Here is a 26,526-nt window from a genome sequence, read left to right as displayed (position 1 = left end):
AGGACCCCTTTCTTGATGTTTGTTTCCTGTGTGTCATTGACCCGATTTGCTAGACAACTTCTCTCTGGCTGTGCAGACACTGTTAGCCAATTTTACGTATTAAATGCTGAGCAAATTTAGCCCTCGCCAGAGGGGGGAAAGAACTTACTGAAAGCATGTTTTTATTTTTTATTTTTGGAAAAAGACATTCAAAATTTACTTTCCAACAGACAGCATCATCGGGTATAACTACGAGGGTTTCTCCTTAGATCATACATTCACAAAGCATTATTAGCTCAACAGTGAGAAAATGTGTTCTCTAAAGATGTCCCCTTGACAATGTAAACGAGTGCTACTGTGTTCACTTACAACTCGAGAAAAAAACGTACAACCTGGCAAAACTGTATATATATACAGCTGTCTCTAGGGGTGCATACAAATATATATATATGTTTTGGATCAGGTCAGGTGCAATGACTAAGAGATAGAACTTTGAGTAACAGTCTTGATCGACAGTAAGGTCCTTCACACAGAAGTCAGGTTCTTCCTTCTTCCTCCTTAAGTCGATAAAGAAAGATTATATACTGTAGATATTACAGGTACAAAAGGAGATTTTTAAAAAAGGAATCACAAAAACATCTTGAATGTCCAGCTGTTCCTGCCAATACATCAATTCTTAGTTTTAAGACAGAGTCTAGGATTAATTCAGCAGTCATAAAATTAAAAAGAGAGACTGTGGTACAAAAAATTTAAAATAAATGAGGAAGTAGGGCATGGTGGCGTGGGCCTGTAGTCCCAGCTATTTGAGAGACTGACGTGGGAGGATTGCTTGAGCCCAGGAGTTGGAAGCCAGGATGGGCAACATAGTGAGACCCCCATCTCTAAATTAAATAAATAAATGAGGTAGGGAAATTAAAACTTTCACACCCAGGACATGCCTGTTCCAACTTTGTAGCCTTCATGCAATGCTCAAGGAAAAAGTCTTCATAATTCCTTGGCATAAGTCACACCAAGAAAAGTTTTTAAAACTTAGTATGCGAACCTGTGATAGGCAACACGCCCTTCCCTGAGTTTCCTCTCTAGAATGAAAACCCAGTTCTTCAACAGTAGGCACTGAGGAACTAAATTAAGTTGCCTGAAATTTCCCACTCAGGTGCCCACCACTTCTGGTGTTCAGGAAGAGAGGCATTTGGGAATTGTGAGGAGCACATTGGCACTCTTGGGGCTCCAACTGAACTGTATTTAAATAAGCAGCAACACACACATTGACTCCCTAAGGACTCAAAGGAGTCCAATTGGCCAGGTGCAGTGGCTTATGCCTGTAATCCCAGCACTTTGAGAGATCGAGGCGAGTGGATCACTTGAGGTCAAGTTTGAGACCAGCCTGGCCAACATGGCAAAACCCCGTCTCTACTAAAAATACAAAAATTAGCCAGGCGTGGTGGCAGGCGCCTGTAATCCCAGCTACTAGGGAGGCTGAGGCAGGAGAATCACTTGAACCCAGGAGACGGAGGTTTGCAGTGAGATATCATGCCACTGCACTCTGGCCTGGGAGACAGAGCAAGACCATGTCTCGAAAATAAATAAATAAATAAATAAATAAATAAATAAATAAATAAAAATTTAAAATAAGTCCATTTGAGGGCATCCTAATTAAGAGTCTAAGGTTGAAGGAATTTTGTAATTCCACAACCTTAGTGGGTTTCTGTGCTGTGTTTTTTAAAGGACATTCAAAAAACAAGGCACAACAAAAGACAAATACAGAGTGGGGGGCATGCAAAACAAGTTCCTAAATAGATGACAGACCTTATCCATTTACCCACATACGGTTACGATGGAAGCATACAATATTCCTCCTCCTCATTTAGGCTAAGTAGTTTTCCCACTGTTGTTCAACAAATAGGTAACAGTCTTTGGAAATAGTCACCCTGGGTTGTACAAAGTTTCTATATATACAGTTTGTTGCAAGTAACAAAACTACTTTTAAGACTCACTTATTTCCCCTCCCCACCCCAAATCTAGTCTGTATTTGTTTTGGTATGAATTTTTTGTTTTTATTTTTTGCAAAGTAGCATAGCAATAATCATGATTACAGGACTGCATGAGCTGTAAAAATCATTTGCATATTAGTAAGAATAAAGAAAACAGGAAGACAAGATGAATTCTTTAGAGAAATAAAACAAAAAAAGCACATAATATAGAACTGATCAAATTCTATGATCCCATCTCAGGCTTCCCAAGCCAGCTGTCTCTAGGGGTGGCATCTATAAATACATATTCAAGAAATTCCTTAGATGATTAGCAAGTTTGGGGAATTACTGTTTTCTATTAGAATCACATTCTTTTAGTTGTCTCCTGTTTATAAGCCCTACACTGTAGCCTATTTGGTGTATTTGTGGGTTCATAATAATGCCCAGCATTTATCATTTCTTGCTCATACTAATTTCTTAATCTATAGAGCCTCATCCTTCTTGTGTCACTCTTTGCCTTTGCAAATTCAGTGCATTACTCAAACCCCAACCCAATACTACTTCCTGAGAGTCTTTTCAGCTGGAGAGAGGTTATTCCTGCTCAGACTACTTGTAATTCTTTCTTTTTTTGGAGACAGTGTCTCGCTCTGTCCCCAAGGCTGGAGTGCAGTGGCGTGATCTCGGCTCAATGCAACCTCTGCCTTCCAGGTTCAAGAGATTCTCATGCCTCAGCCTCCCCTGAGTAGCTGGGATTACAGGCACCTGCCACCATGCCCGGCTAATTTTTGTATTTTTTTAGTAGAGACAGGGTTTCACCATGTTGGCCAGGCTGGTCTCAAACTCCTGACGACAGGTGATCCACCTGCCTCGGCCTCCCGAAGTGCTGGGGTTACAGACGTGAGCCACTGCACCCAGCCACTACTTGTATTTTTAAATGACACCTTTTAAATGTACTTATGGTATTTCCCCTATTAGAAGAGCGGGATCTGTAATCTCCAATATATTCAGTGCTTACTGTGTGCCAGGTACTACGCTAAGTCTTTATATGCTCTTATTTTGATAGGAAGTTTGCTAAATGAAAGTTAAACTAGAAATGTCTTCAAAATAACTAAAATAATAATAGCATGTTATGTTAGAAAACATTCTTGTTATAGCCATCTTCTTAATTTTAATATTCAAAAATACTAAATTTTATGATAAATAAAAAATTACGTACCTGGCTTAAAAATAAATCTACTTTCCATCATCTTTATGATTTTAAAATATCAGAATGCTTATGATTACAGAAAAAACTAGAATAGAAAATTTAATTTTCTTATTACATGATAAAGAGACAATCCTGGAATTTGTAAAAACAGAAAATTTTAATTTTTATATAGTTTTATTAATAAGCACACAGAGAAATGCTGATATCCCTACATGTTCAAAGTGTCACAATAATATTCTGAAAAGTACAAAATTAAAATGTCTAAATTTTACATGGTAATGCAAAAGAAAAAATTACTAATAACAAGTATATTTTATTAAAAACTTCACTTATCATGAAAATTAGTGAGATTACAAAGATTAAACTATAACTGAATTTCATACCCTAATGGGTCAAGTCCCTGGTCTAGGAGCATTAGAGAGGACTCTCTGAGCTTCTGCAGCAACTTCCTTAGCTCTTCCTTAGAAAATACCTGATTTTTAAAAAGAGAAATAAGAATGAGAACAAAGACAAGTAGACAAGTATGAACTTAGTTACCTAATCGATCTGATTAGCTTCATATAAGAAGAAATGCCTCTTTAAGATTTATGTAGCCAGAGGCTAGTAAATTAGAGTGGTTCAGGAATTTCAAGGTGAATTCTCAGAGTCAGTCTATATATTTCTAACTGCTTGCAAATATACACACATTTTGGGAAAAAAGTACAAACACTAAAACATTAAAACTGGACTATTACTTTAAGAAAATCCAAGAACATTTACAAATGTAAACACATCTTCACAAAATTAATATTACTACAGAGCATATCAAATCATTAAAATTTAAAACTACAAGGCTCTAGAACTTACCAGGTACAGTTTGTGGCGCTCAGAGGATACCATATCTGCTAACTGTAGGCATTCCTGATACTGACCAGTACTGTGCAATATTGTATGAAGCAGAAAACACAACATTGGCAGACAAAGCTTTCTCAGTAAGACCATTTGATGTGTTCTTTCATGGTCTTCTTCGGCATCCTACAAACAGACATCAATAAATCATTTTAACAATTTAAGCTAAAGATCCTTACAAAAAGAAAAGCCAGGTACTGAATCAAACCCAGAATGTAATTGGTAGACAAGATTTAACAGCAAAAAAGTATGAAGATGAACAAAGTAGACTACAGAGAGGTATGACAGTGAAAATAAAATGCTTCTGCATTTGTATTTCTAATAAACTTACTATGTCCTGAATAAAAACATGCATAAAAAGAATGAGTTGGAAACTGAATATCATTAGAGCAAAAATCAGAACAGAAAACAATCACCACTCCTTTGGATGTTTACACATATAAATAAAGATAGCTCTAAGGAGGCCTGAGAGGACACAACAGACTGACAGCAATGACTGTTGCTGGGAAAAAGACGATGTGGGGAGGGGCACACAGGGAGGGTCAACTTCATTGCAGACTACTTTGCTTATACACAGGGAAAATGGAATTTATAATTTCTTTATATAATTTTTAAAAACAGAAAAACAGAACCTATAGATTTGAATAATACAATTAATGAGTCAGAACAGATATATAAGGAAAACAAGCAGAAAAAACAATTGGCATTCCTTTATACATACATGGATCTTTCTTAAAATCGATGTGAACAGTAAAAGTACAGAAAAAAGAGTAAACCTCTTATGCCCACTACATTTACTTACAAAAAATTTGAAAATTAAAATAATTAAAAAGTAACCAACCACATAATTTCTTTTTTTTTTCTTTTCTTTTTTAACCTTTTTCTTCTTTTCTGAGACAGCATCTCACTCTGTTGCCCAGTCTGGAATGCAGTGGTACAATCATGGCTCTCTGAAGCCTTGATCTCCGGGCTCAAGCAATCCTCCTACCTCAGCCTCCCAAGTAGCTAAGAACCACAGCCATGTGCCACCATGCCCGGCTAATTTTTCTATTTAAAAAAAATAATAATTTTATTATTTGTAGAGATGAGGTCTCCCTATGTTGCCCAAGCTAGTATCGAACTCTTGGGCTCAAGTGATCCTCCTGCCTCAGCCTCCCAAAGTGCTGGGATTACAGAAATGACACACTACAATTTCTGAAATAATCTTAAAAATAGGAAGGAAATCAATAGCACTAATAGTGTAGAAAAAAAAAAACAGGACAAGCTAAAATAATAACTGCTCCTTTGAAAAGCCTAATGGAATACCTAAAAGTATCTTCATGTGAGAGGCTATATTAAATTGCTAAAACATTTTTCAAATGGACATGTAAGTGGAGGGGTTAATCAACAACAAAGTATAATCTGGTAATTATACCAAGGAGTAATTGTACTAATTTGGGCTAATCTAGGTCAGGTTTCCAAACATAGGAAAAATTACTATCAATATTTTGGTCTTGTTTGAAGCATAAATACATAAAAGCAAATATTAAAGTGCTTCTTTACAAGGGAAGCACCTTTATTTCTTTTCTCAAATAGATACTTGCTACCTTCAGAGGTGGATTTAAAATGCTTCAAGGTTTTACTTGTAATTCATATTAGTGATCCCAACCTAGAACCCAGTAAGAATAAGAGAACTGCTTCTTTCTGGACCTTTCCATTTGTGCTCCAATGTAGTCTTTCTGTCTATGTTAAAGAGGCCGGGTGCCCCTGGCTTCTGACTCCTTGTTGCCTGAAAAGTAGCAGGTTACTTTCTTATCTCACAGGATGGACCCAGACTTGCTTTTCCTAAATCCTTTTGCTGCCATAATATCAGAGTGTGCTGCAGACAATCTCTTCTGCTAATTATAATTAATTCCGATACTAGCGGGCGGGCTGCCAGCAACTATCCAGGGTAATGGCTGACAGACCCAGCAAATTGCTACAAGGAAAAGCAAATAAACAGCTCTGCTACAACTGAAGACATTTTTCTCATCTGAATGAACAAAAGCTTTGAAACAGCCCGTAAATATGTAAAACAGACGGATTATTTCCACTAGGGATATTTCCACTTTTTTTTTTTTTTTGAGACGGAGTCTCGCTCTGTCGCCCAGGCTGGAGTGCAGTGGCGCGATCTCAGCTCACTGCAAGCTCCGCCTCCCGGGTTCACGCGATTCTCCTGCCTCAGCCTCCCGAGTAGCTGGGACTACAGATGCCCGCCACCATACCCGGCTAATTTTTTGTATTTTTAGTAGAGATGGGGTTTTACTGTGTTAGCCAGGATGGTCTCGATCTCCTGACCTCGTGATCTGCCCACCTCAGCCTCCCAAAGTGCTGGGATTACAGGCGTGAGCCACCGCGCCCCCCCATGTAGTGCCTTACATGTGAGAAAAACTCATTACCTAATATGTGTTGATAGCAAGAGTTGATTGGAACTGATATTACAGCTATTCCTAATCTGAAGACAGTACATTCACCTCAGTAATGCAGTATCATTCATTTACTAAGTACCACTGAAAGCCTCCCATGTGCTCAGCATTATTTTAAGTGCCAGAGTCAAAGAAATAAAGAAAACAAGGTTACTCCCTTCATGAAGGTTATATTCTAATGAGGGTAGACATACAAAAAGCAAATAAATTAATATGTTTTATATCAGATTGTGCTAAGTGCTATGAAGAAAACTAATGTAGGATATGGAGATTAAAAGGGACAGGTGTGTGTGTGTGTATACACATGCATACATGCTATTTTAAATAGGGTGGTTGGGTTGGGGAGAGGTTCTTGAAAGAGATGACATTTGAGCAGCTGCCGAAAGAAGTACAAAGTCATCCATGCACCTATCTTGGCGAAGGAGCATTCTAGGCAGAGGGGAACCAATGAAGAGGCCCAGAAGGCCAGGATATAGTGATGGGAGAGCAGTAGGACACAAGATTAGGGGGTTAGTTTAAAAAAAAAAAGAACAAAACAAAAGTATGTATACTCTTGTACATCAAGAAAAGAAAGATTTTATTCCAAGTGCAATAAGAAGGCATCAGAAAGTTCTGGGTAAGACAGTCGCATGTATTTTATTCTGAAAGGGTCACTAGTCCATCTGTATAAGGAACGATTGTATAAAGAACAGTGAGAAGCCACGGAAGACAGTAGAGGCTTGGACTAGAATGTGCTAGAGGTAGAGGTAGTGAAAGGTAGGTAAAGATGACCTGCCTGCTCCATTCTCTCTGCCATTCCTCTGTGCCACCAGCCCCAACACTAAGGGGACTATTCCAGTTATTTAAAAACTTGAGGGGTAGCTATACGAAAACAGCACATAATGCTAGGGCTATTGCGTACAGCCGTGCCTTGTACAAGGGTGGCTGGCCAAGCAAGTCAGCGGGGCTGAAATCTAGCCTGTGTTCTGTCTTACATGTCGTGTGCACTTGCCATGGAACCTATCTATGTAAGGGAAGGGAATTCCAATTTTTTTTTTTTTTTTGAGACGGAGTCTCCCTCTGTTGCCCAGGCTGGAGTGCAGTGGCGCAATCTCGGCTCACTGAAACCTCCGCCTAGCTGGGTTCAATCGATTCTCCTGCCTCCACCCCCCTAGTAGCTGGGATTACAGGCGTGAGCCACCACACCCGGCTAATTTTTTGTATTTTAATTTTTTTTTTTTTGAGACAGAGTCTCGCTCTGTTGCCAGGCTGGAGTGCAGTGGCGCAATCTCGGCTCACTGCAACCTCCGCCTCCCAGGTTCAAGTGATTCTTCTGCCTCAGCCTCCCAAGTAGCTGGGACTACAGGCACGTGCCACCATGCCTGGCTAGTTTTCTGTATTTTTAGTAGAGACAGAGTTTCACCATATTGGCCAGGATGATCTTGATCTCCTGATCTTCTGATCCACCAGCCTTGGCCTCCCAAAGTGCTGGGATTCAGGCGTGAGCCACCGTGCCTGGCCAATTTTTTGTATTTTTAGTAGAGATGGAGTTTCACCATATTGGCCAGGCTGGTCTCGAATTCCTGGCCTCACGTGATCTGCCCTCCTCGGCCTCCCAAAAGTGCTGGGATTATAGGGATGAGCCACCGTTCCCAGCTAGAATTACAATTTTCTAATTCACATACAACAATGCCCTACATCATTGACTATGTAAGAGTATTAGGCTCAACAAAGGTGATTAAAATGTTATTAATCATTTAACTGTTCAAGAAATCTCTTTTCTGGATTAGTTTTAAAGAAATAATTGAGACTGAAGTTTTAAAGAAATAATTGAGACTGAATATTGATTTTAAAATCCCTGATGAAACAAAATGGTGTATCATTCATTGCCTTCCATCTCAACCCCATTTTTTTTTTTTTTTTTTTTTGAGACAGGGTCTCACTCTGTCACCTAGGCTGAAGTGCAGTGGCACGATCTCGGCTCACTGCAACCTCTGCCTCCTGGGTTCAGGCCATTCTCCTGCCTCACTAGTAGCTGGGACTAGAGGCGTGCACCACCACACCAGGCTAATTTTTTTGTATTTTTAGTAGAAACGGGGTTTCCCCATGTTGTCCGAGCTGGTCTCAAGCTCCTGACCTCAGGTGATCCACCCACCTCAGCCTCTCAAAGTGCTAGGAGTACAGGCGTGAGCCACCACGCTTGGCCTCAACTCTAATTTTATGAGATCCCCAGACTATTTTGTGGCTTTCACTACCTAATCTACTTAATAATTAGAATAGCAAAGATGTATGTATAAATAAAGCATTGAAATCTTTTCAAAATTTAAGTGACACTTAATTAGCATTTTACAACATTAAAATTTTATCTTCAAGAGAATCAGCATGAATCAGATGAGAAAGGTTTTGCCAGAGGAACCTGCGGAAGGTTTAAAACGAGTCAAAGGAGTTCTATTACGAACGTTAGGATAAAAAGTGGAGACTTGGCTGGGCGCAGTGGCTCACGCCTATAATCTCAGGCACTTTGGGAGGCCAAGGCAGGTGGGTCACCTGAGGTCAGGAGTTCGAGACCAGCCTGGCCAACATGGTGAGATCCCATCTCTACTAAAAATACAAAAATTAGCTGGGTGTGGTGGTGGATGCCTGTAATCCCAGCTACTTGGGAGGCTGAGGCAAGAGGATCTGGGAGGCGAGCCAAGATTGTGCCATTGCACTCCAGCCTGGGTGACAAGAGCAAAACTCTTTCTCAAAAAAAAAAAAAAAAAAAAAAAAAAGGTGGCGACACATTGACTCATGCCTGTAATCCCAGCACTTTAGGAGGCCAAGGTGGGAGGACAGCTTGAGGCTAGAAGTTCAAGACCAGCTTGGGCAACACAGCAAGATCCTGTGTCAAAAACAAACAAACAAAAAAGCCAGGCATGGTGGTGTGTGCTTGTTATCCTAGCTACTGGGGAGGCTGAGGCAGAAGGACTGCTTGAGCCCAGAAGTTTGAGGCTGCAGTGAGCTATGATCAAGCCACTGTCCTCCAGCCTGGGTGATAGAGCAAGACCTTGTCTCTAAAACAAAAAAAGAAAAAATAAAGTGGAGACATTTAAGATAATTACTCCATCAGTAATAGTGGCAAATAGGGGCTCAAATTTAGTTCGCTGTCCTGCCTGTATTCTTTTTCCTCCTTCTGGTCAGAGAAGACAGGCTAAAAAAAAAAATGCAATAGCTAAAATTAAAGAAAAAGTACTAAATAGATGAGGGTATGAAGAATGGCAAAAGGAAAGATACCAAGAACACTTATTGTTTTCTTTGTTCAAAATAACACATCAAATATCCAAGAAGCCAGTATTTCCAGCTCTCAGACAGCTCCTCAGGTCTACAGAGGATAAACTAAGCTACTCACTGTTTCTGTCATGCACCAGGGTCAGGCTGCAATGTCTTTCCCTTATATGACTATTATCTCAGTATCCTTCCTTTCTCCTATCTCAGCTCATCCAAATTCTACCAGTATGTTCAAGATTCAGTCAAATGCTATACATTTCAAGCATACGTTCCAGTTCCCTTTCAGGTGGAAACAATCTTTTCTTTTCCTGGACTCAGAAAATACTTAACCTGTGCCTTTCTTATGGCACTTAATACTTCTGTAGCTGGTTCTCAACACAGGCTATATATTATATTAAAGCACTCCAAGTGATTAAAAAAACAAAAATAAACCCCAGCCCTACCTCAGACCAATTACACCATAATCTCTGGGAGTGGAACCCTGTAGTGTTTTTAAAAAGTCTGCCAGGTCATTAAAATGGACAGCCCAGAGGTGAGAGCCCCTACCTTAGCTATGCCTTACTGATACTACTCGAGTTATCTTTATATCTGTAAATGGAGTGACATACATGTATAATTAAATTTTTAGGTCCAGAATTTTTTAAAAATTAGATTTTTGTATCCTGTGTGAACATAGTAAATGTGAACTAATAGTTTATCCAAGAATCAAATATTCCCATTCCCTAGGTAGTATTTTCAGTTTAGCTTAAAACATGGGATTTAGCTATATCTACAATTATGTAAAATCTGTAGATGCTCCCATTTAGAGACAGAATATTTTAAAAAAAGAACATGGTGAGTGTTTTGGTTTTTGGCTATAAACAATGCACACAGCTTACCTCTCTAACATCCACCATCCACCCTCCATCAACAAACAACAAGACGTTATACATTTTCTCCTTCACATCAGCAGTTAGGGCATCCAAATGCCCTTTCCAAATACCAAAATCCATCTGCAAAACAAACACAAGGCAGACATATAATGGATAAAACCCAATAAATAATGTATTTGGAAAATACAGACAGGAACATACATATAGAATATCATTCTAAAGAGTTGATGTTTCAGTCTGCCAAGTACAAAAATAAGTATCAACAGACTGCAGTTAAGTAAAACGCTAAAATGTTAACTTTGTAAATGAACGCTCATGTCACCTGAAGGCATTTTTCATGTTTGGTTAATTACCTACAGAAAAGTAACTAAACAGATTGCATCTTCCAAAGCAGGACATTAACAGGGAGATTACCTGTTATGATCGAAAGATAGTTGCTGAAGAAACGATCTCTTTAAATATACAACACACATTTATAAGATGCAGTAGGCACATCCTAGATCCATATTTAACTTACTTCATATTTCTTTTCTTTGTGTTCATGAGCCACTTTCTCAGTAAAAGTTGGTTGAGGTATCAAAGTAGGTTTTTGTGGAACTGAATTCATATGCTTAAACCACTCATTAAAGGTTTCATGGGCTTCCTAAAATGTGAAATAAAAAAACCAAAATATAAAATAACAAAAGTTTTCACTTTTATCGTTTCACCAACATTTTTAACATTTGATTCTTAGAAATAATTTTGCAGCATCAAGAAATAAAACTGTTCAATATATTTTTTTCCCTCCAAAAATTCATATCATGAATAAATGTTTTGTCAAGTGACAAACAAGCTATATATATTGTGTTTTCTGGCATATTCTCCAATCTGAGCACCCTGATCGTATATGTATCTTGACATTCATCGCTCTGTAACATATGCATGTGTACTTGTCTTCTTAACTAGCCTACTAGTTTTTAGAGGGCAAGGATAGGGTGCTATCCACAGATTTGGCCCTACTACCTAACCCACTGTAATTACATAATTATTTATTGAATAAAATTTTTTTTTTGTTTTTGAGACAGGACCTTGCTCTGTCACCCAGGCTGGAGTACATGATCTAATAAAGACAAGGCATGATCTCCGCTCACTGCAGCCTCAACTCCCTGGGCTCATGCGATCCTCCCACCTCAGCCTCTGAAGAAGCTGGGACTACAAGTACATGCTACCATGCCTGGCTAATTTTGTTTTATTTTTTTGTAGAGATGCAGGGGTCTCACTGTGTTGCTCAGGCCAGTCCTGAACTCCCAGGCTCAATCAATGCTTCTGCCTTGGCATCCCGAAGTGTTGGGATTATAGGCATGAGCCACCGCATCTAGCCTTGAATGAATTTTGAATGAGTATGCTGCTATTTTAGTCATAACAAACCTAGAGCATCTTGCTTTTTCTCAGTTATTGAAAAAAGCAGAAATTTAAAGCTGAGACATGCATCACAAAATCTTAAGAAAACATAACTTCCAGACATCATAGACACTATCTACCATGTGAGATGATCTTGGTTGGTTAGCATTGATTAGAGAATCATGCTAATGAAGATAAGGTCATGAAGTCAGTCCCCTTGTGGATGAGTCAGCACTATAGTCACAAGAGAGGTAAGATGAACCAACACTACTTCTAGAAAAAAGTTCAAACTCTGAGAGTGAATCCGAAAAATCATCATGAAGTAGGCACATCTGTGGCTTTCTTTACAGTCTCACCAAATAAGCTCTGATGCACAAATGTTCTCGGATAGCATTATCATCTTCAGCAGGAAGTGGACTTTCCATTCCTTGTTCCTCCCACTGATTACAGATTTCTGCTATAGAATCCTGAGGAATTTTCACAAATACTTCTTTTGCAGCTTCGTGCTTTTTTGATGCTGTGAAAAAAAGATACACAATTTTGAATGCCTACGGACTTCTCTGTAATGGTTTCTAAAGGAGTCAAATCACTGGTTTACCAATTTTACAGAGACCTGTAACTATTTCAGGGCCCAAGGCACTCTGTTAAAGGTCTTGGTGATCTTTCTACCTGATAGACTGGCTTTTTCCTATCTCAATGTGATACTATCACAAAAGGATACATCAAATGCAGTTACTTTACATACTTTTATGTCTTAAAGCAATTCATTTTTCAAAGTCGGATAGCCTTGAGATTATTTGCAAAATTGATTAGGACAATGAAAATTCACCATTAAAATATATTTTGTTTCATAATACCAGGTTTGATAGATAAAGAGTGGCTGGTTTTCTCCTCCCTATGGAAGGATCAAAAACAAAAAACAACCCCCACCCCAAATTCAAAAATACACGAATTTGAACAAAAACGTTTTAAAAAAGAATAAAAAGTCTGGGTGTGGTGGTTCACGCCTACAATCCCAGCACTTCAGGAGGCTGAGGTGGGAGGATTGCTTAGGCCAGGAGTTCGAGACCCGCCTAGGCAACATAGTGAGACCCCATCTCTAGAAAAAATTTTTTAAAAATTAGGTGGGTGTGGTGGTGGGTGCCTGTAGTCCCAGCTACTTGGGAGGCTGAGGTAGGAAGAAGAATGGAGCCCAGGAGTTTGAAGCTGCATAAAAATATACTATACCCAAGAATTTTCTCATAATTGCATTGCCTTGTTTCAGTGCTTCTGCCCTCTGTGCTGGGTCAAATACCAACCAGTCAATTACATCAATTTTTAAACGATCCTCCTATTTATTAAAGGGGAAAAAAAGAAAAAGGAACATCAGAGTTTTTTTTTTTAAAGATATTCTACAAATTAGTAGAATTAACTTACACCTGTACTTCCAGTAAACATCATTTTCTCTCAAGTTATACAAAATTATGAAAGCATCTAACTTTCCTTAGTGTATTTTCATATTTAACAGCTCTCTATTAAATTATAGAAAATACTGCTGGGCATGCTGGCTCACACCCGTAATCCCAGCACTTTGGGAAGCCCAGGCGAGCGGCGGATCTCTTGAGCTCATGAGTTCGAGACCAGCCTGGACAACATGGCAAAACCCCTTCTCTACAAAGAATACAAAAAATTAGCCGGGCATGGTGGCACATGCCTGTAATCCCAGCTACTCGGGAGACTGAGGGAGGGTGGCTTGAGCCTAGAAGGCGAAGGTTGCAGTAAGCAGAGAGAGCGCCACTGCACTCCAGCCTTGGTAACAGAGCTAGACCTTGTTGTCTCAAGAAAATAAAAATAAAAATAAATTATAGAAAAAACTTACTGGATTATTAATCTGGAATTATATATTGTATGCCTTACCAACTTAACCACGTGATTCCTTTAAATGCTACTCTAAAACAGTTTTCTTAGATATAACTTTCTATTTCTTTCTGAAAATATGAGTAAGCAAGCTACATAAGTTAGTGATTAATCAAGTATTTAAAATAACCTGATGAGCAACAAGCCAAAGCTGAGATTTTTTTCTATTAAAGAAGCTCCTTTAACATACTACTATAAGTAATCCTTTACATAAGACTTTAAATTTAAAAGGTCTGGGCTGACAAAGACACATTCTTAAAAAAGAAAAACTAATAGAACTTCTTTTACGAAGGGAGAAGTTCACCAAGGAATAACATAAAAGATTATTAGAAGTTATACAAACCTCTGCCCCCCCATCCCAAATTACCTCAGTAGTGCCAGTATCTAGGGCTGGGGCCAGGTCATGATGACTAAATTCACCATTATCTTTCTTTCGAATATTCTCAACTACAGTTTTTGTTATTGTTGCAACATCCAAATCTAAATAATTTTTTGAAGCGACAAAAAACAAAGATTAATCATTGATACTAATATTCTCTAAATAGTCATAATGATTCAGTAAATTTGGAACAGTAATTCCTTAAAAATAAAATATGTAAAATATGAAAGATATTTATATAAAAGAAAATGCCAGAATTAAAAGATATTTTACATATGAGTTACAGCATAAGTAACTTTAGTCCTAAAACAGAAATTCCCTGAAAATTTTATTCCTCTTTTCCCCTCAACAGAAATAAGATTTAAAACTATAAGGACAAATGTTACTACAGCCAAAATGAACATTTGCCTAGAAAGGCCAAAAGACAAAGTTTTCAACCATTTTTACCTGCTTCTTTAGCCAACTCCAGGCAATGGTGGCGCTGTTCAAATTCTGTAACACTTTCCAAAAATAATGCATACTGGGCAACAGCTAGGTCTTGAGGCAAATGACAGGTATAAAATGCTATAAGATTTGTATGTTTCTCTCTTATTAAAAGCTAAAAAATAGAAAAAGATCAAAGTATGTCAATAATAAAATTAAAAGTATACTTCAAAATTTCAAATGTATTCAGGAGAGGTTGATACAGATGTGGATTTGTGTTGCTAAACAGAATAATTTTATTTTATATTTATTTATTTGTTTGAGACAGGGTCTCACTCTGTCACCCAGGTTGGGGTACAGTGGCATGATCATGGCTCACTGCAACCTGTCTCCTGGGCTCAGGTGATCCTCCCACCTCAACCTCCCGGGTAGGTGGGACTACAGGCACATGCCACTATGCCCTGCTAATTTTTTGTATTTTTTTTTAGTAGAGATGGCTTTTCACTATGCTGCCCAGGCTGGTCTCAAACTCCTGGGCTCAAGTGATCTGCCCACCTTGGCCTCCTAAAGTGCTGGGATTACAGGCATGGGCCCCTGTGTCCAGCCCAGAATAATTTTAAATTCCAAAAAGTGAGTACAGTTGGCTCTTAAACTGCACAGGTTTGAACCGTGGATTTTTTTCGATAAATATATTGGAAAATTGGCTGGGTATGGTGGCTTGCGCCTGTAATTCCAGTACTTTGGGAGGCTGAGGCAGAAGTATCACTTGAGACCAGGCCTGGTAGCTCTTGCCTGTAATCCCAGCACTCTGGGAGGCTGAGGCAGGCGGATCACCTAAGGCCAGGAGTTCAAGACCAGCCTGGCCAACAAGACAAAACCCTGTCTCTACTAAAAATACAAAAATTAGCCAGGCGTGGTGGCGCATGCCTGTAATCTCAGCTACTCGGGAGGCTGAGGCAGGAGAATCACTTGAACTTGGGAGGTGGGTTGCAGTGAGCTGAGATCATTCCACCGCACTCCACATTCCGGCCTGGGTGACAGTGAGACTCTCTCTCAAAAAAAAAAAAAAAAAAAAAAAAAGGTAGTATCACCCCTGAGGGCAGGAGTTTGAGATTAGCCTGGCCAACATAGTGAGACCCAGTCTCTACAAAAAAATAAAAAATAAGTTTGCTGCCCATGGTGGCATGTGTCTATAGTACCAGCTACTTGGGAGGTTGAGGGGAGAAGACTGTTTGAGCCCAGGAGTCTGAGGTTACAATGGGCTATCATCTAGCCAGTGAACTCTAGCCTGAGTGACAGAACAACATCCTATCTCTAAATAAATAAATACATTAATTTAAATATATATATATTAGAACATTTTTTGGAGATTTGTGACAATTTGAAAAATATTCATGCTTGAACCCAAGAGGCAGAGGGTACAGTGAGCTGAGATTGCGCCATTGCACTCCAGCCTGGGCGAGAGAGTGAGACTCTGTCTCAAAAAAAAAAAAAAAAAAAAAAAAAAAAGACTCACAAACAAATTAATAGCCTAGAAATACTGAGTAAATTAAGAAAAAGCTAGGTAGGCCAGTGGCTCACACCTGTAATCCTAGCACTTTGGAAGGCCGAGGCTGCTGGATCACCTGAGGTCAGGAATTTGAGACCAGCCTGGCCAACGTGGTGAAACCCCATCTCTACTAAAAATACAAAATTAGCCAGGCGTGGTGGTGCACACCTGTAATACCAGCTACTTGGGAGGCTGAGGCCAGAGAATCGCTTGACCCCGGTGAGGCAGAGCCTGCAGTGGCAGTGAGCCAAGATCATGCCACTACACTCCAGCCCGGGCATCAAAGTGAGACTCCATCTCAAAAAAAATAAAATTAAATTAAAAAAAAGGTATGTCATAAATCCATTATATGTAGATTCTGGTCTATTTTATCACTTACTACTATAAAATATATATGAATCTATTATAAAAAGTTAAAATTTATCAAAACGTACACACATTTACAGACCATACATTGTGGTCTAGAGAAATGTAAACAAGCATACAGATGCAGTATTAAATCATAACTGCATACAACTAACTGTAGTAGATACTATACTACTGTAATAACTTTAGAGCCACTTCCTGCCACTACTGGGGTGAGCTCAAGTGCTGTGAGTATCCATTTAAAATGCCGTGTGATGCTAATCATCTCTGAAGAGCCGTTGGTCTCTTCGGTTGCATACTGCAATAAAAAGTAAGCTTTCCCAGGTCTTGTTTTTTTTAGTGCAATACTATAAACCCTTAATAACACCACAGGAGCCATACAAAGTGCCAGTAGTGATACTGGAAGTTCTCCCAAGAAGCAGAGAAAAGTCATGAGATTACAAGAAAAAGGTGAATTGCTTGATATACTGTAGATTGAGGTCTGTAACTGTGGTTGTCCATTTCAAACAGACAATTCATCTTGTAAACAGACAACATAAACTTACAGTATTAACAGGTACAGTATAGTACTATAAATGTAGTTTCTCTTCCTTATGATTTTTATTATTTATTCTTTTTTTAACTTTTAAAAGTTATTTATTAATTTTTAAACTTAAAAAAAAAAAAAAAGACAGGTCCAGGCCGGGTGTCGTGGTTCACGCCTGTAATCCCAGCTCTTTGGGAGACTGAGGGGGGTGGATCATGAGGTCAGGCGTTCAAGATCAGCCTGGCCAACATAGCAAAACCCCATCTCTACTAAAAATACAGACAATTAGCCAGCACCTTTAATCCCAGCTACTCGGGAGGCTGAGGCAGGAGAACCGCTTGAACCTGGGAGGCGGAGGCTGCAGTAAGCCAAGATGGTGCCACTGCACTCCAGCCCGGGTGACAGCGCAAGACACCGTCTCAAAAAAAAAAAAAAAAAAAAAAGACAGGTTTTCGCTGTTTCTCAGGCTAGTCTTGAACTCCTGGGCTCAAGCGATCCACCCACCTCTGTTTCCCAAAGTGCTGGGATTACAGGCGCAAGCCACCACGCCTGGCCTGATTGGTTTTTTTTTTTTTTTTTTTTTGAGATGGTCTCACTCTGTCACCCAGCTGGAGGGCAGTGGCGAGATCACAGCTCACTGCAACCTCCAACTCCTGGGCTCACTCAATCTTCCTGCCTCAGCCTCCCGAGTAGCTGGGTTTACAGATATGAACCACTGTGCCCCGCTAATTTAAAAAAATTTTTTGTAGTAGAGAGAAGGGTCTCCCTATGTTGCCCAGGCTGATCTCAAACGTCTGGACTCAAGCAGTCCTCTCGCCTCTGCCTCCCAAAGTGTTGGGATTACCGGTATGAGCCACCTCGCCGAGCCCCTTATGATTTTCTTAGTAATGTTTTCTTTTCTCTAACTTACATTATCGTAAGAATACAGTACAGTTGAGCTTTGAACAACACGGGATTGAACTGTGCAGATCCACTTCTGCATAAATTTTTTTCAACTCAACTTAGAAAATACAGTATTATCCGGATGTGAAATCTGCAAATATGGAAGGCCAATTTTTCGTATATGCAGGTTCTGCAGGGCCAACTGTGGGACATGAGTATACACAGATTTTGTTATATGTGGGGGTCCTGGAGCCAATCCCCCAAGTATACTGAGGGATGACTGTATATGATACATGTAATATACAAAATGTGTTAATTGTGTGTTTATGTTATTGGTATGATTTCTGGTCAGCAGTAGGGTATCAGTAGTTAGGTTTTTGGGGAGTCAAAAGTTATAGTGAATTTTTGATTGTGCGGGGCGGTGGGGGTTGTTTTCCTAATCCCTGCATTATTCAAAGGTCAACTGTGCTGATAATTAAAAGATCTCTTATGGATTCTGATGCTTTCTTACCACTGAGAATTAAAATAGCATCATTCTGAGTTTTGTTTTCATTAAAATAGTAAAAAACAATCAGGTTGTAGGTTCTCAAAGTTTACCTGTATGTATGTCTTTAAAACTTCAATAGAAACTTCCTCCTTCATAGGAAAAAAAGACATAATTATAAATACACTGCTTATATGAAAGTAACAAAATTTTTGATACAAATTCCATTATTAAATAATTTAATAATTGTAATATTTACCACTGAGCAGTAACTATACACCAAGCTAAGTGCTTACCAAAGTTCATCTACTGCCTGATTTAACCTTACCATAACTCTTTTTGGGTAGTTACTATTATTGTTCACATTTTACAGAGGATGAAATTAGGACCAAGGGAAGTTTTATTTACCCAGAGTTACACAGATAGAAGCTGCTGAATAAGGGTATATACTCAGGACTCCTACTCCAAAGCCCAAGCTTTCAACTACTGTATCATTCACTTTCTACATGCACTCTGACCAAAATGTTATCTTCTTTTTTAGAAAAAAAGCAACAAAACAACAACCAACAAAGTTTTAAAATCTCACATAGCACTCACTTTAGTTAGCTTAGCTGGTTGATTTAAAGCTGGGTACAGACAAGGATAAAGTTATGAATTTATTAAAAACCAGTTAACCAACAGCATTCTGTGGCCACAGACTAGAACCCTAAAGGGCCACTCTCAGTGAGTTATCATTGAGTGACTATACAAGACTATATGGAAGACTTTTGATTCCTTATCACCATTTCTAGAAAACAATAACAAAAAAAGTAGTGTTTTCTTGACAATAGGTATATAGCATCAACATTACAGAGAAGAAGAAATCGTTCATTTTTATATACCTTGGTCTGTTGTCCCAGAGTACGGAAAAACAAAATAAGGTGAGTCATAAAGCGAAGGAGGTGTCCAGGTAGACTGTTTCTGCTTTTGGAAAGCCATTTGCTAAACTCATCCATCAAACCTACAAGCCATCAAAGTGAAGATTCAACAATAGGAATAAAATCAAAAGAAAAAAATAAACATTACCAAGAACATTTATTTCACTCCTATAGTGCTTTCAAGTCACTGTCTCATAATTAATAGCCATGATATAACTCTACACCCTCTTTGAAACAGAGTTTGGGTTCAATCCGAACTTTATTTTATAAAAACCAAATGAAAGGTCACCTCTGACATAAAGTAAATAGTTGCATTCAAATAGGTTAATATTTATCAAGATTAAAAGATATGGTAAGTCACATGCATTGTTTGGATAACTTTAAAAAATCACTATAAGACAATGAAGAACTCATAAAGAGTAAAATAAAACTGGCTGGGTGCAGTCGCTCATGCCTGCAATCCCATGTCTATAACATATAGCACTTTGGGAGGCCAAGGAGGGAAGATCACCTGACGTCAGGAGTTGGAGACCAGCCTGGCCAACATAGCGAAACCCCGTCTCTACTAAAAATACAAAAATTAGCCAGGTGTAGTGGTGCACACCTGTAATCCCAGCTACTCAGGAGGCTGAGACTGAAGGATCTTGTGAACCCAGGAGACGGAGGTTGCAGTGAGCTGAGACTGAGCCACTGCACTCCAGTCTGGGCAACAGGGTGAGACTTTGTCTCAAAAAAAAAAAAAAAAAAACACACACAAAAAAACACAAAGTAAAATAAAACCATATCTTACCATCAATGTCTCCCAGGATAAGAAACTTTTGAACTATATGATAATGTTCTTGATTCTCTTCCAGAACTCTCTGAAAAAAAAGTTTTTAATTTTCCATAAATCTTCTAGCAGTCATTCTGTAGTATATATTCACTGTTAAACTAAAAATGTTAAACTTTTGAAGGAACATATAGAAAGAAAAAGCTGGAAATGAAGGGCCTTAGAAAGATCAAAACAAAATAAAACATGGAAAGGATACTGCCTTTGGAATATACTCACAGCTTACAAATCCAGAACTGAAAAGCATCTTTAAAGTAGAGACCTATGTTATAACAATTTAATCTCTCAATGGTATTAAACTTTTATTCTTATATTTTATTCCTATTTACCTTGGCACTACACATGGTGGACGAGAAAGGAAGAACTCATGTGACCTAAGCAAAATAAACTATTAAGATTTCTTTCAACATGAGCAGCAGTACATGAAAGCATTCTTTGAGTATTCTCTTCTGTACACGGCACCAAGGGTGAAAAAAAACAAAATAGTGATCAGGTACAGAGTAGAGAAAACCTTTTCTAACTTATTTGCAGCTTGATTTTTTGAAGAATATAGTTCATTTTTTGTTGTCAAACATATTTTAATTTTTATTTAGTTGGCTGTCTAAATTTTCTTTCAGCATTTATTCATTTTTACATTCAAACCTTTGCTCTATATGGAATTTATTTTAGTTACATGGCATGAAGTAGGATCTAGCTTTGTTTTCTTCTGGATGGAAAGCCAATTATGCCAGTGCCATTTATTTAAATAAACCATCCCTTTCCCTCTGAAATGAAATGTCACCTCTGACATCTGTTAAGTTCTCATATATACTTGGATCTAGTTTGGACTTTGTGTTCCACTCATCTATTTATTTTCATGTCAGTTCTATACTGTTTTGTTGTATCTTCATATTAAGTGTTATTATTGAGTAAGGCAAGTACCCTCTCACTACTTTTTTTGCTTTGAGTGTGGTTTTTTTTGTTTGTTTGTTTGTTTTTGAGACAGAGTCTCACTCTGTTGCCCAGGCTGGAGTGCAGTGGTACAATCACGGCTCACTGCAGCCTCCACCTCCCCGGGCTCAGGTGATCCTCCCACCTCAGCCTCCTGAGAAGCTGGGACTACAGGAGCATGCCACCACACCCGGCTAATTTTTAAATTTTTTTTTGTAGAGATGGGGTTTTGCCATGTTGTCCATGCCGGTCTCAAACTCCTGAGCTCAAGTGATCCTCCTGCTTCAGCCTCCAAAACTGCTGGGACTAGAGGTGTGAGCCACCAAACCCAGATTGTTCTTTTTCAAAATGCTCTTGCCATTCTCAATTATTCTTCTACTTGACAAAATTTTCTGTCCAGAAGTAATACCCCAAAGCATTAGGTTTTTATGCTAATTTTGGAATGAGTGACATTTATATTAAATGCCCTCATCGAGGAACATGATATATCTATTTATTTATGTCTTATTTTATGTCCTTCAGTAAGATTCTATAGTTTTTTAAATGAAGGGCTTGAAACCCTGGATTAATTTTTTATTCCTAGATCTCTTTAGTTTTGGTCACTCGTTTAAATGGAACTTTTGGGGAGGGGGTACTAAATCCTTTTCTAAATAGTTATAACAAGTACAGAAAGACTTGACTTTTAAAAAAAAAGTTGTCTTGTATCTGGCTACTTTAACAAATTCTCTTATTAATTCTAGTAACTTACTGAGCTTTAAGTTTCTAGACTAATATTTTTATCATATATAAATGTTCTTCCCTTTCTAGTATTTATATCTGTTCCTTAATTTTCTTGTTTTATTTCATTAGCTAGAATATCCAAAATAATAGACTGGTAATAAACTCTTGACAGAAAAAGCATTAATTTCCTTACTATATCAAGTGCTCCTATATAATAATAAGAAAAATATAAAACACCACAGAAAAATAGCTAAAAGATATGAACAAAAAATTCACAAATGGTCAATAAACATAAGGAAACATGCTCAGCCTTATGAATAGACAAGAAAATGTGAGTAGAACAGCAAGTTCCTATTTCCCACCTACTCTGATGGATTGGCAAAACATAAAAAGTGTGACATTTGAGGCTGGTGAGAACGTATAATTCAATAAATTACTTGTGGAAGTATGAATTAACTGCCACAACCAGGTAATAAATTATTTTTCCATTTCAATTTTTTCTTTTTTTTTGAGACAGAGTTTCGCTCTTGTTTCTCAGGCTAGAGTGCAACGTTGCGATCTTGGCTCACTGCAACCTCTACCTCCTGGGTTCAAGCGATTCTCCTGCCTCAGCCTCCCAAGTAGCTGGGATTACAGGCATGCAGCATCCATTTCAAAATGTTTCTTTACCTACCTACCTACCTATTTAATTTTTCTTTTTTCTTTGAGACAGGGCCTTGCTCTGTTGCCCAGGCTGGGGTGCAATGACAGCTCACTGAAGCCACGACCTCCTGGGCTCCAGTGCAGTAGTACAATCACAGCTCACTGAAGCCACGATCCTCCCACTTCAGCCTCTGGAGGAGCTGGGACTACAAGTGGGTACACCACCATACCCAGCTAATTTTTTTTTTTAGAGACGAAGTTTTGCTATGCTGCCCAGGCTGGTCTAAACTCCTGGCCTCAAGTGATCCTCCCATCTTGGCCTCCCAAGTGCTGGGATTACAGATGTGAGCCACCATACCTGGCCTTTTTATTTATTTTTATTGTATATATTTTTAAGGTATACAACCTGATGTCTTCAGAGAATTCATTCAGAAACACTGTATGTATGTATATACAATGTATAAAGCATATACTTATTTATACTCCTTAACCTGGTAACCCTGCTTTCAGGAAACTTATCCCAAAGAAACGGAAGGACTAGTAGCTAAGTACACACACATGTAACTTCATTACAGCACTAGAAATAACCTAAATACTACCCAAAGGGAAATGATTAAAATAAATCATACATTATTCTAAAGAACACTATGTATTTATTAAAAAGAATAAGGTTAAGTGAAAATGAATAAACTAACTTGGAGATTACCATTAAATGAAAAAATCAAGCTGTAGAGTAATATATGTAGTAAAATGTGAAAAACACAAAAATCAAAATTCTAAATTGGAGTATCTACATTATTTACACATATTCGTAAGATCATGGAGAGAAATATAGAAGGATACATATCAGTATGTTTTATCATCTCAGGGGAATAACCATAAAGGGGTAGAAATTACTATAATGGTTTTATTTATACATTCTAAAATTATTTTATTGTTACAAGTACGTACATACAATATTACTACAGTTGTTTAAGCATTTTTAAAAGAATATAATTTTTAGAAAATATTAGATTTTAAGATCTAGGAAAATAAAGTCTTAATAATTTTCCATAATGTGTTTTAAATTTTAAAAAAGGAATAAATATAGCTTACGTGCATATACTTAGATGAAATTAATCCGAAACAAAAAACTAAAAATCATGTATCATTTATGTAATTAAGTTTCTTCCTTTCAAAGAATGATTCTTATTTTAATAGGTGAGAAAAAGGGAGAAAGTTCCACCTTTTTCCTTTCAGCTACAGTGCACAATAGAATAACACTGTTTCCTATTCCAGATACCTAACATATTCCTATTAACATTTACCTTTTTATCAGTAGCTTGAAGTTCCTCAAAAACCTTTGCTAAGGTCCAGCTTCAAAAGAAACAATGGGAAAAGAATAATGTTAATAATATGAAAAAGGGGTGTAAAACGAAACATCAAAGAGCATGCTACAAATCACCATGACTCAAAACAATCCAACAAACTCACTTTGCTTCCAGATATTCTCTAGGGAGTTCTTCAGTTTCATCCAGAGTTGCTACTGATGTCTGGATCTCCTGTTCTACCAGACTGTCCACCATCACCCGGAAGTAGGCCCAAACTGTGTCTTCCCAGGTGTCACAGACAGGAAGCAGCTTTTTCCCCATTATAAAACAGAAACATATAGACATATTCAACAGAAAAGAAAGGAAAAGCAATTACATCCAATGATACAGACTATAAAATCACTTTATAATGATATAAAACACGGCAGATTTTAAAAAAATTATGCCAAATAACCTTTCCCCCGCCAACTACATCTTCTAAGATGTTTGAACTGTTCAGATTTTTTCATACTGTTAACAACAACATCAGTTTTCCAGGCTGATATGACATTTCAACTGATTAGTATAGTATCCCTAAAGATAGCTATAATATGTAGGGAGTAGTGGGTTGTGAGAAAACATGCGTATGTAAGACAACCCAAGGACTCACTGTGTCTTTCCGGTACATTTCTGCATACAGCTATGAGTATTTTAAGTCATCAATAAATGTGTGTTGGAGTTAAATTTACAATTCTTAGTTAAAAACTGAAATCTGATTTCATTCATTAAAATACCATGCATGTTACGGGATACATCAAATTAAGCAGAACAAGTCACTATCTGATTCATGATTATCTCTATCATTGCTACACTTAAGTATGTATATACTTAAGTATACAAACTTAAGTTTATATTTGTTATATACAATTGTTAGAATATTTTATTTAATTTTACTCCACAGAAAAAATTTAAACATTAAAACAGATTGCATACCTGCTTAAGATTCCCACTTAAAGCTGCATAAATTGCTCTCTCGTATCTATTAAAAAGCTCCTAAAACACAATGAATATAAACAAATTTGAAATATTGTTTTTCTTAGTACGTCAATTTTCCTCATAATGTGGAGTCTTGCAAACTCTTCTAGACTGAACCTATTCACTTGATAGTTTTTAAACTTTAGTGAAAGATCTAGTGGGGTAATAAAAAGGAAGAACTTCAGTGTGATGAAATAATAAATGCTGAAATCTAGAGGAAAAAGTAAAACATTTAAATGCCAAATATCAGGTGAAAGCAGATCCAACTCTAGTGGATGCTTTGAATATTTAAAATCAAATTTTATTCCAGATACAATCTATATAGTTATTTACTCCTAGAATGTTTCTCAATACCTGACATTCTGATACTGACCTGATACTCTCTGATACTGACCTATGTATGACATCAAAACAAGGCATGCATTAGTTTGCATCTAATTCCTACATAGAACTAACTAATTCCCCATTTTACTTTTGGGATTCTATTAATGGTATTTCCAGTTTTCTTATCATCCAAACAAGAGACTTCAGAGACTCTTACTGCATAACTGAGTCCACCTCTGCCTTCTGTTTCTAATCACCGGTCCTGACCAGTGTCTCTTCCTTCCTTTCCATTATCATCAATACTATCCTAGGAAAGACCCTTATGACTTAGTGTCCAAATAATTCTGACAGGCTCCTAATTACTTTTTCAGGCTTTTATCCATCTAATTTTAAGTATATTTTTTCTACTGCCATGCTGATCTTCTTAAAAACACTTCTGCCATGTGCCCTAAAGATTCTACCACCCTGACATCCAATTCCACAAGCAAACTTTAGGCCTTTTTCAAGGTAAAGCGCCATATTTATTGTAGTATTTATGTATTTTTTGAACTGTTTGACAGATGTAAAACTGTGCTACCATTTTTATTAACTTTTTATCATTTTATGTATCACTAATGAAGTTTTTGAGTATTTTTCTCTTAACTCCATTTCCCTATAAGTCCTGTGGGGTTTTTGCACAATGTTGCACATTGTGATGACTTTGAATACCTATGTCGTGTTACAACAGAACTGACTTTATTTCCTTTATAAGCATTCTACTCCAACCTGGTAGACCCACCTTACTTTGAGTTTCCCAATCTATGTATCCTACCTGGAATTCCTTCCTCTTGTTTTTCATTCTCAACAACGCAAATCCTACTAAGTTTTAAAAGTTCAATTCAATTCTTTCCTCAGGGAAGCCAGCTTTAAGCTTTAGCCCAGTACTTTTTCTCTAAATTCATTTGGTACCTCCTTTACATTTCTGCCTTATATCAGTGTTTAATTCTTAGTACACAGTGTTTTAATAATTCTGATAAGTAGTTAAGCCTATTCCTCAATTTAATTGGAAATTCTCTGAAAACCAGTTTTACACTACTTTCAATGTTTCACAGCCCCTGAATAGGCTTTCAATTAATTGGAGTTAAAAACAGTATCACTGAATATTTTATTTATCTTACATCTTCTGCCATTCTCCAGCAACTTATTTTCCAAATGCGTCTATATGGATTCCCTTCAACAGGTTCTAATTCTGTTCCTATAAAATAGCAAAAGAAAATTTCTGGTTTAAAATAAGACCTTATTACAATTCTTTCTAAAAAGAGAAGCTATAGTTCACAAAGATTGGCATTTAGAGCGAAATGCCTTTGTCC

At 37.6% G+C, this 26,526-nt stretch overlaps 1 protein-coding gene across 8 annotated transcripts in view; it reads right to left on the bottom strand.

Annotated features, from left to right (window-relative positions):
* Window positions 1–155: 155 nt before the first annotated feature.
* The window catches only part of NUP107 (nucleoporin 107), a 58,752-nt gene continuing 32,381 nt past the window's right edge, over window positions 156–26,526 (bottom strand). For 4 of the 8 annotated variants that reach the window (XM_016923829.4, XM_063786898.1, XM_016923835.4 and 1 more), the window contains exons 14-29: window positions 26,335–26,411; window positions 24,812–24,871; window positions 24,003–24,148; window positions 23,837–23,885; window positions 20,199–20,268; window positions 19,373–19,491; window positions 18,605–18,643; window positions 14,709–14,859; window positions 14,250–14,362; window positions 13,214–13,316; window positions 12,343–12,503; window positions 11,124–11,249; window positions 10,613–10,726; window positions 4,003–4,170; window positions 3,540–3,628; window positions 156–536 (exon numbers count right to left, since the gene is read on the bottom strand). In XM_016923829.4, coding sequence (XP_016779318.3) covers window positions 341–536; window positions 3,540–3,628; window positions 4,003–4,170; window positions 10,613–10,726; window positions 11,124–11,249; window positions 12,343–12,503; window positions 13,214–13,316; window positions 14,250–14,362; window positions 14,709–14,859; window positions 18,605–18,643; window positions 19,373–19,491; window positions 20,199–20,268; window positions 23,837–23,885; window positions 24,003–24,148; window positions 24,812–24,871; window positions 26,335–26,411 — 1,781 coding nt within the window. In that variant the 3' untranslated portion in view covers window positions 156–340. Of the gene's footprint in view, window positions 537–3,294; window positions 3,629–4,002; window positions 4,171–10,612; window positions 10,727–11,020; window positions 11,250–12,342; window positions 12,504–13,213; window positions 13,317–14,249; window positions 14,363–14,708; window positions 14,860–18,604; window positions 18,644–19,372; window positions 19,492–20,198; window positions 20,269–23,836; window positions 23,886–24,002; window positions 24,149–24,811; window positions 24,872–26,334; window positions 26,412–26,526 lie in introns of those variants that run through there. The other 4 variants (XM_054664490.2, XM_063786899.1, XM_016923833.4 and 1 more) reach the window with 2 other exon arrangements.

Source organism: Pan troglodytes, chromosome 10, assembly GCF_028858775.2.
Source record: "Pan troglodytes isolate AG18354 chromosome 10, NHGRI_mPanTro3-v2.0_pri, whole genome shotgun sequence".
In the NCBI taxonomy this organism is placed as follows: Eukaryota; Metazoa; Chordata; class Mammalia; order Primates; family Hominidae; genus Pan; species Pan troglodytes.
The sequence above is the reverse complement of the archived record's forward strand: the minus strand, read 5'-3'. Positions and strand labels throughout refer to the sequence as shown.